The 10,293-nt window shown below is 34.5% G+C and overlaps 1 protein-coding gene across 2 annotated transcripts; it reads right to left on the reverse strand.

Moving 5' to 3' along the window:
* Positions 1-2,391: 2,391 nt before the first annotated feature.
* LOC145586249 (uncharacterized) lies at positions 2,392-7,634 on the reverse strand. Of its 2 annotated transcripts, none has more exons than XR_014100859.1 (3): positions 6,434-7,634; positions 4,324-5,653; positions 2,392-3,645 (listed from the first exon to the last, which is right to left on the reverse strand). XR_014100859.1 is itself a non-coding variant. In XM_081643030.1 (3 exons), the coding sequence occupies exon 3, from the start codon at positions 5,625-5,627 to the stop codon at positions 5,037-5,039; it is 591 nt and encodes a 196-aa protein (XP_081499156.1). In that variant the 5' UTR covers positions 5,628-5,653; positions 6,434-6,552; positions 6,675-7,634; the 3' UTR covers positions 4,149-5,036. The 2 variants fall into 2 exon arrangements, 1 of the variants encoding a protein (XP_081499156.1); XM_081643030.1 differs by lacking the exon at positions 2,392-3,645 and having other exon boundaries at positions 4,149-5,653; positions 6,434-6,552; positions 6,675-7,634.
* Positions 7,635-10,293: the final 2,659 nt, after the last annotated feature.

The raw sequence follows: 10,293 nt of genomic DNA on the forward strand, positions 1-10,293 counted from the left end.
TAGCGATAGGGACGGAGAATGATTCAGAACTTTTTGCGATTCCAAATCATTCTTATAACGCCGATACCTGTAAAACAATCATTAGTTAAACAGATAAAAGAATTAAGAAATGTGTATCTTGCACCGTCGAGCACACGTCTCTGAAAGTAACCGTTCGTTGTTGCTTCATTTGTTGTTTGTGACAACCTCCACAGTACCTCATGAACGCCATCGTTAAAGATAAACGTATGTCGTCGTCTTCAATATTCTTGGTGACAATCCTCCACAGTATTTCGGGAACATCGTCGAAAATAACTGTATGTCGTCATTCTCAGGGTTGTGGCAGTACGTCGCCACGGCAGTGCATCGCCGCTATAGACAATCTCTTCTTTACCTTGAGGGACCGTCGAAGGTGACCTTACTTCGCCATCTTCAAAATTTGTGACAACTCTCCACATCCTAGGGAACACTGTCTATCATTGCTGCTACATCTCGAGCTTTCCTTGAATCATGGTGACAACCTTCCCAATCATAGCGAATGTCGTCGAAGACCGCCTCATCACGAACCGCTCTTCTCAAATATAGGTGACAACTTCCACAATCTTAGCGGGCATTGTCGAAGACCGCCTCATCACGAACCGCTCTTCTCAAATCTAGGTGACAACCTCCACAATCTTAGCGAATGTTGTCGAAGACCACCTCATCACGAACCGCTCTTCTCAAATATAAGTGAACTTCCACAATCTTAGCGGACATTGTCGAAGATCGCCCATCTCGTGCTATCTTTTCAAATCTTGGTGACAATTTCCACAATCTTAGCGGGCGTTGTCAAAGATTGCTCATCTCGTGCTATCTTCTCAAATCAAGTGATAACCTTCACAAGCTTAGCGAAAGCTATCAAAGACCGCTTCATCTATATGCAAGAAGAATAGAGGAAGTGGTTGTATATCATCAAAATTGATATGTATGTTGTTATTTTGATAATTGTGATGTGTAGGAATGTAGGATATTTCATAGAAATTTTTGCAACAAATATATATTTCACAAGAATGCATGGATTAAAAAAGATTCAATGATTACTTTTTTTCTTACAATTTACTTATTTTACTTTGTTGATTATGTGTGGCGTTTGTTTATTAAACGTGGTGTTTTTTTTTATTGAAAGAAGGATATGGCGGATTCGGGTGAAACATGGTTTACCGTGACGATTGATGATGAGAAGAAGGATGTTTTGGTGAGCATGTTATTACACTTTATTGTAAGGATATAATATAGTTGTCTGTTTAAACTAATTTCATCTAATTAAATGTATTCCTATCAGTTTGTTCCAGATCATATAAGTGAGCTCATTCGTGGGGGTAAAAAGGAGGTTCATGTTCAAAGAGGCAGTGATGACTCAAGGACTTATGAAGTTAAGCTCATGGAGGTCAGAGATAAATGTGGAGAAGATCTATATTTTGGAGAGGGATATTTGGAGGGCTGGCTTTGATATCACTACTAACACTATTTTTGATCTCATCTGAATCAAGCGATGATGATGGTGATGATACGGTGGAGCCTAGCCAACCACCACCTCCGTCATATCTCCCAAATAGACGTTGTAGTTGGATACCCGACTTCGAAGTCACCTTCACAAAGGATTACATGAAATCTGCTAAGATGGTATGATTTGTTTGTTTTGAGTATGTAACCAATATCAAATCCTAGTATTGCTTCAACATTACAATAATTCTTATGATTATGTCAACTGCTGCAGAATGTGCCCCTTGATTTTGCAAGAAGCCACTTTACTAACTTTGGTGAAGATAAACCTGTGGTGCTATGGTTCAACACCGTCAAAAGTTTGAGGCAACTCTTTTCATTAAAGGAGACTCCAAAAACCAGATTTCCCTATGCAACATCAGGAAGGGGGTCTCAGAGATGATTCGTTGTATAAGAATCAGGGCCGGGCAGACAGTCATCGTTCAATTGCTTTGCAAGTGCCCTCTTGCTATGAAGGTATCAATGAAGTAGCGTGTTCAAGGGTTTATTGTAATTGTCCAGTAGTTTATCTATGATGTTATGTTTAGTATGACTATTTTGGGTAAGGTAAAAAGAATGTGGCTATTAGTTAGGAATGAAACTGAATTGCTGAAATATTATGGATTTTGTGACTACGAACGACTGATTTCGCTATTAGTTAGGATGATTGATGTTCAACTCTATGATAATTTATAAAGTTGCATGTTCCTTGGTAATGCTTTATGTAATGCTAATTAAGGAAAATCGTAACATGTGATCATTCGAAAATCGAAATATTAATGACTATCAGAAATATAACAGGTGATCATTAATGCAAAACTTCTAATGTATTTAAACTACAAGATGAAAGTAAGTTGATAAGGATATATTTTATCTATCTGACAAAGCTGAAATAGAAGTGTAATTTATTTTTTTGATGTCACATACAACTTAAATACAAAGTCTGATATTAAGCAAAGCATACCAAATCCAAATCCACAAGTCTGATGGTTCCATAAGTCTGATGGTATTACATAGACAACCAAAATAAAGTTGCGAGAAAGTGGAAGTTCGAAATATGTTTGAATTGGTAACAAGATATATATACATTTTTTGGAGCCATTGTATCACGGTCGAAGCACCGTCCTAATAGCCACATACTTCACAATTCTCAACATACTAACAAGCATAAGGTCAAGGGTTTGATTCCTCCACAACCCCTCTCACCCCAAATTTTTTTATTTTCTTTTTCGCTGACATTAAATAATTTTTTTAAAAGAATTTTATTTTTTTAATTCCAAGCTGACATTATATAATTTTTTTAAAAATAAGGTTTTTTTTTTTTTGAATTCCAAATATGTTTGAATTGGTAACAAGGTATATATACGGGCCATTGTATCACGCTCGAAGTACCGTCCCAATGGTCACATACTTCACAACTCTCAAAACACTAACAAACATAAGGTCAAGGGTTCGATTCCTCCCTAACCCCCCTCCCCCCAAATTTTTTTGTTTGCTTTTTCGGTGACATTAAATAATTTTTTTAAAAGAATTTTTTTTTTTAATTCCAAGCTAACATTAAATAATTTTTTTTAAAATAAGGTTTTTTTTTTTTTTTGAATTCCAAATATGTTTGAATTGGTAACAAGAGATGTATAGATTTTTTTGGGCCATTGTATCACGGTTGAAGCATCGTCCCAATGGTCCACATAATTGACAACTCTCAACACACTACCTACCCAAGCATCAAGAGTTCAATTCCTCACAAAACACCCCTCCCCCACCCCCCTTATTTTTTTTTCTGTTTCAATAATTTTTTTAAAAAAAATAATTTGCTTGCATTATTAGCCATTAGATTGAGTTAGGGGGGTAAGGCATTGTCATTGTAATTCCAGTCAAAGTTTTACGTCAAACAAGAAGACAATTTCTAAAAGTACCACAAACAAAGTCAATTAATTATTGTAAAATAAATTTGTTGTAAAATTAAATATTGGGCAACATATACTCATTAACTCAGAAGTCATACTATTTGGTCAAAGTAGTTAAGTCGTATCCTATTGTAACTAGATTTAAATTTCCTTTTTGAACTCAATTTCTAACTAAACTGCAAATTCTATATGTACTAAAATTTGACCCTTCCATCCAACGATCATGCAAACCTGCAATCTGCCGATACACGAGGTGTTTGTAGTATTAGAGAATGTTAATAACAATGTACCATTCATTACGTAGCCGCATATTAAAAACAGATTAAACCTTCAAATTGGCAATTTAATATTACATCAGCAGAGTATTAATTTATAAATTAGTCTGGGACCTAGCATCATAACATAGAGGATTAATATGATATTTTATATAGCTATTCTCCAAACTTTGTATCAGGACAAGTCAGATGGGGAAGAGCAGCCCAAGAAATTCCTTAGCAGTTCATCATCGCCGGGAATAGCAGCCTCAACATTAGCATAAGGATGTGTGTTCAAGGTTAAACCAACGAAACTTTCTCATGCAGTGTTACACATTGCAGCTAGAAGTTATGAAACGAATTATGCTATGAGCTATTCCTAGTTTCCTACAAGCTTTCCATCAACTTTGTTATTAGGTACTAGTTCAGCAGACATTTCAGAATAAATTAAAGTTAACCTTAATAGAATCATGCATAGACTTGCAAGTTGAAGCACAGAAAATGATATGTAATTCTGAAATATATAGAACTAGCTACCAGGACAGAAAGAGGGAACAAAGACAAATGAAAAGTTCTGGGAATGCAGTGACAGAAAGTATAATACTTAAACATGGTAAGAAATGCCAAAAAAAGGCTAAAAAGAAAACCAGATCATTACTTACCCATCACACTTCCCGAGCTTCTCAGGAATTTTACGCATTATATGCCAAATGCACCATCTGTGACGAGCTGTAGGCATCTCTAAGGATAGTGCCTTGCGAATAGCAGCCGCTTGATCGGTTAAGATTGCATTTGGTGGGTTGTTACGCATGCAAGCCAACCATTGACGAATGAACCAAGAGTATGTGCCCGTATTTTGATGTGACACTAGAGCACACCCCAACAAAATAGATTGGTTGTGGTGATTCACACCCACAATATTCACAAAGGGAAGCTCATACTCGTTTATGAGATAAGTGGCATCCATGCACACCACATCTCCAAAGTACTCGAACGCCGCCCTACTTCGAGCATCCACCCACATCACATCTTTTATATGACCATCTTCATCACGGCGGTGTGTGTGATAGAAATTAGAATTATCAGCTTGCATCTTTTCAAAATATTCCATCATAACAGCACAATCACCACCTGCCATATTCAACCTAGCCTTCCTCTCTTTGTAGACCTCTTGTTGTAAATCCTTGATTGTAGGCCTAATCTCCTCACTTCTGTCCTATCCCAAGCAACCATGAATTTGAGTAACTGGAACACCTTCATCATAGTAGTTTATCAACTTCTTTCTGACATTGGTTGTCAACTTATTCATGTGATATTCACTCACTAACTTGGACTTAGTAGGGGAAACTTTGTGGACATGGTCCAAGACAACCTTTCACATCACCCATAGGCCCTCTTGATTCACACTAGCATATATCTTGGCATCGCATAAATATTTCTTTGATGTCTTTTTACAGCGAGCAAGTTCATCCTCCCTAATGACTTCATCAACTGTGCCACCTGTCCCGCTAAAATCCATACACTTTGCCCTCTTGTTCGCTTTGCTTCTAGCCCTAGAATCAGGATAACCCCAACATTCACACCTCCAAGTTGTCCCCCGCCTCTCCTTATCCTTCTTCGACGTATATTCTTGAGCCCTACTAACACCAAATCCTGTTTGCTCGACATACTGTTTATAATAGGACTCAACCTCTTGCCATGATTTAAACACCACACCAACTTTAGGACTTTCAACAGTAGAGTATACAGAAACCTTATTCGTTGACACAATTGTTTCCACACTCTCTATGGTCTTCATTGGAGTCAACAAAGAATTAGGAACACGATCTACAGATGCCCCTGCCTCACCAGCCACGACAGGAACAAGACTGTCTGACAAGGGAACAAGTCTGTCTGACAAGGGATTACTCATGCTTTCGTGACCTGCCTCTGCAATCTCACTCGATCCATAAGTGTTCTCTTCCATTACTTAATGATTTTTTTGATCCAAACCTACAAAGAACAAAAATGTGAAGAAAGGACAACACACTACAGTTTACCTACTGATTGAAGTTAAAAAAAAAAAAAAAAAAAAGAAGAAGAAGATAATTAGCTAACAAACTACTTAAACCAATTTACTCAAACATTTAAGCAAATCCGACCAACCAACTAAACTGCATCAAAACAACGTCCACCAAAGTAGTTAAATAAATTTATTCAAATATAAAAGCAAATTTATATAATCCCATCTTTTAATAAATTTTCTAATTGGCCAAATTGGACTCAAAATAGGGTACGGAGGCATTATAATTGACTAGAAATTACGATTTCATATGATTACAGTAAACCAATCCTCTGATTACTACTCAATACAAATTAGTCTATTTTAACTAAAAATACCCTATTTAAATTACCTAGGATTACTTAATCAACAAAATTCTTAAGCAAAATTCTTAATCAACAAAATTCTTAAGCAAATCCGACTAATCAACTAAAACCAGCATCAAATCAACTAAAACCGACTACTTAAAGCAGTCAGCCATTAAAGCAAATCCATAAAATTCAATCTTCTACCAGACCCAATATATTTTGTAATTGACACAATTGGAGTCAAAAGATTGTACACCAAGGCATTATAATTGACTAGAAAATAAGATATCATATGATTGCATTAAACAAATCCTCTGAAGAGGAATTCTAGAAACTATAAACAAATCCGCTCAAGACGAATTCCAGAACCAGATCTACTCTACAAATTACACAATTTAACTACAAATACCGTATTTAAATTACCTGGGATTACGAGTTATCAAGTCAACTTCTGTTGGTAGATCAACTTTCGTCTAACTCATCTTCCGAACTCAGTGGATCGACTTGATGATTGTCGTGAAGATGTCAGATGAAATTGCTATCTGAGTTGAAATTGGCGAAAGCATAATAATCCAGGGGAAAATTTGTTAAAAAAAATCTTTTAAAAGCACCATTTTGTAAGAAAAAACCTTTTAAAGCATTTTTGGCAAACAAAAACCATCACCTTGCATTTTTTTGTAAGATGAAACCAGTTTGTACTATTCTGACGTTGACTGTGATTTTCAGGCATTGACCTCTTCTTTTTCTTATGTGCACCCAATTAATTTGCTATGTACACTCTCCTTCTCTCTTATTTCCCTCTTATCCATCCCAACAAAACTCGGCAACACTACCGGCGATAAACCCACTAAAATCACCACCATAAACAACCCTATGATCCTAAAACTCCTCCTAATCTTCATTGCCATAACATCCACTGGAAAAGCTTGCCTTGGTTGTGAACCCATTCCTTGCGATTTTTTGAAGTCGAATTTCACCCGGTCGAGCTTTCAATTACCGATTGTGTTGTCCTTCCAGTAGAAAGCTAAGGGTAAGTTATTAAAATTCAAAATGGAAACAAACCCATCTCCACCAACACTAACTACCATCCTTCCTCAATTCTCAACCAATCTCCACCAATTGCATCTCACAGGAGCACCATCTCTATCTCTTGGATCTGATTTTTCTAGGGTGGGGATGGATTTTCAAGTAGGTGGGGTGGATTTTCAAGGGCTGGGTGGTCAATTGGAAATGGTTGTGGGTTTATTGGGTGGTAGGGATGAACTTATGGTAGTATGAGTGGATAATCGGGATGTCAATTGAACTTTAAGTGGGTGGTGTGGATTTTTGGGGGTGTGGGTGGTGCGTAAGAGTGAATGAACTGCTCATTCACTTGTAAATGGGTTTTTTTGTCGATTTCGTTGTTAAATTGGCGGGGAGCCGGCGAAGTAGTGGTGGACCTTGGTGGTTAGGGAGGTTTGATTAATCGGAAATGAATTACAATTTTTTGCTCCGGCATGAGTTGCAATTTGTTGGTGAGGTTCAGCTTCCAATTAGGTGTAAATAACAAAAATAAAGAAGTCAATGCCCGAAAATCGTAGTCAATGCCGGAATAGTACATACAGGTTTCAACTTACAAAAAAATGCATGTTAGTGGTATTTAAAAAGTTTTTTTTCGCAAAATGGTGCTTTTAAAAGATTTATTTTGACAAATTTTCCTAATCCAGGAGAAAGGTTTTTATTTTAAAAATATTATTTAACCGTTAAAGTTTCATGTGATCGACCCCGTTAATTTTACAGTTACTAACGGCCACTTTCCTACTGTTACGAAAATTCGTACAATACAATGTAATACTAGTAAAAAGGACGGTGTATGGCCCACATCAGCTACTGATTGACGAAATTTTGTCAATCAGGCTGATCGCCTAAGGCCCTATTCTTTTGGGCTTCTGGGCAGAGCAGATCAGATTAAATTTCAGCAGAGCAAAGCAGATTTCAGGATAGTAGAGCAGAGCTGAGTAGAGTCGAGCCGAGCATAGCAGATTTCAACATTATTATTAATACTATTATTAATGTTGTTGTTGTTATTATTATTATTATTATTATTATTATTATTATTATTGTTAGCTCTGCATCATGGGCATGACTAGTTTTGGATGAACTTTATTATTATTATTATTATTATTATTATTATTATTGTTATTATTATTCTCATTATTGTTATTATTGTTATTATTATTATTATTGTTGTTGTTATTTGTTGTTATTCTTATTATTATTGTTATTGTTATTATTATTATTGTTGTTATTCTTATTGTTGTTATTCTTATTGTTGTTATTCTTGTTGTTATTGTTATTGTTATTGTTATTATTCTTGTTATTATTATTATTAGTATTATTATTATTAGTAGTAGTAGTAGTAGTAGTAGTAGTATTAATACCTTTTTTTAATGTTATTATTATTAATGTTGTTATTACTATTATTATTAATACTATTATTAATGTTGTTGTTATTATTATTACTATTACTATTACTAAGTGCATATATCATTGCTTTAGGTGAGTGAAAACATAAATATATGTATACCATATTTAACATATGTTAATAGTAGAAAGATAAAAGACAACGGTTTACTTATATTTATTTCACAAAAAATTTAAAATAAAATGATTTAATGAGTAATAATGATTTTACTTATAAATTTGTCTTAATCATGTATTTTATACCCTAAATATAATAATGATATACAAAGTACTACTTGAAAACAACCTATTTTTTCTTCTTAAATTGTATGGAAAGATTTGAAAAATAATTCAACTCAATGAGCTAACGATCAATACCCACATACATATAATGTTTCTACACATTGTGATTCTAATATCAAATGTTTATAAAAAAATGTTATTAATTGTTATTATTATTATTTATTTATTTGAAAGAATTGTTATAATTATTAGAAATATTAATTAATAATATTATTAAATATTAATTTTTAATAGTTTGAATTATTAAATATTAATAATGATAACTATTATAATTAATTATTATTATGATTAATAAATATTAATTATTATTAATATTAATAATTATTAAAATTATTTTATTAATAATTATTATAATTATTCAAAATAATAAATTATTATCATCAATACAATATTAATTATTATTATTATTGAATATTAATTGTTATTATTATTGTTATTATTAATTATTATTTGAAAATAGAGCAGAGCAGTGCAGAGTAGAGCAGAGCAGATTTCTTTTGAGCAAAGTAGGGCTCAGCAGAGCAGAGCAGCTCTAAAGAACGGGGCCTGAGTCCGCCTCGAGAAGTAGTGAATGTCTAATTGCTTATTACTAGAGTTTTACAACCTTTTCTTAAGGATTATTTCTTGATATTTTTTCCTAGCGACCTTTCATTTCGAAAGGGAGTTTTTTTTAAGAATGTCTATCATTAGAGTTCAAAATTTGAGGTCCATCAATGGAGATTTCAGAAGTATCAATTAACAAAATCAAGCTCAATGGATGACATGATCACCTTACCCTTTAGGGCTGACTATGTCCTCAATTACCTCTTTTTCATGGGTTTTTCATTTTTATCGGCGGCTTAATGGTAGTGTAGTTGGTGGAGAAGAGAAAGATGGTGTTGGAAATTGTAGAATAGTGGTGTTGATGGAAGGTGGATGGAAATCGGGGAAGGAAGGAGGAGGGGATAAGAGCAACTTCAATGGTTGTAGCTAGGGACTTGCTTGCAATTTTAAATAGTGCCTAGCTACTAACTTGACCATTGGAGCAAAAATATGTGATTAGCTTAGTCAAGCAAATTAGCTTTGCCAAGCTAATTTGCTTGAAAAAAACTTGCCAAAAAGAAAATGCTAAAAGTTAAGTAGTAATTAAGATAAAAATATTAAATTGATTATTTAAATAATAAGCTAATAGCTAGCCATCGGGGCTCAAACTAGCTACAAAGATAATTAGCTTGAAAGCTTACGTGGCATGACAAACTAATTTGACAATTAGCTTGCCATTGGAGTTTCTCTAAGAAGCTTTAATGGAGGAGGAAGAACGTTAACGCCTATTATATCCTTATTAAAGGAGAAAGCTTTAATGGAGGAGGAAGGAGGAAGGAGCATCATTAGTGTTGGGGATACTTATATCCTTTCCCGGTTTCTCTCTCATTTCCTACACTTGACACGTCACTTTCTCTTTCCTCCACATCACTTCTCACTATTTCCATCCTTTTACTCATCCTTTCCCTTAAAAATTTCCAACATCAATGAGTATCCTTTCCCACTTTCTCTCTCCT

The sequence above is a fragment of the Chenopodium album genome, chromosome 16 (assembly GCF_948465745.1).
Source record: "Chenopodium album chromosome 16, dcCheAlbu1.1, whole genome shotgun sequence".
NCBI classification, from domain to species: Eukaryota; Viridiplantae; Streptophyta; class Magnoliopsida; order Caryophyllales; family Amaranthaceae; genus Chenopodium; species Chenopodium album.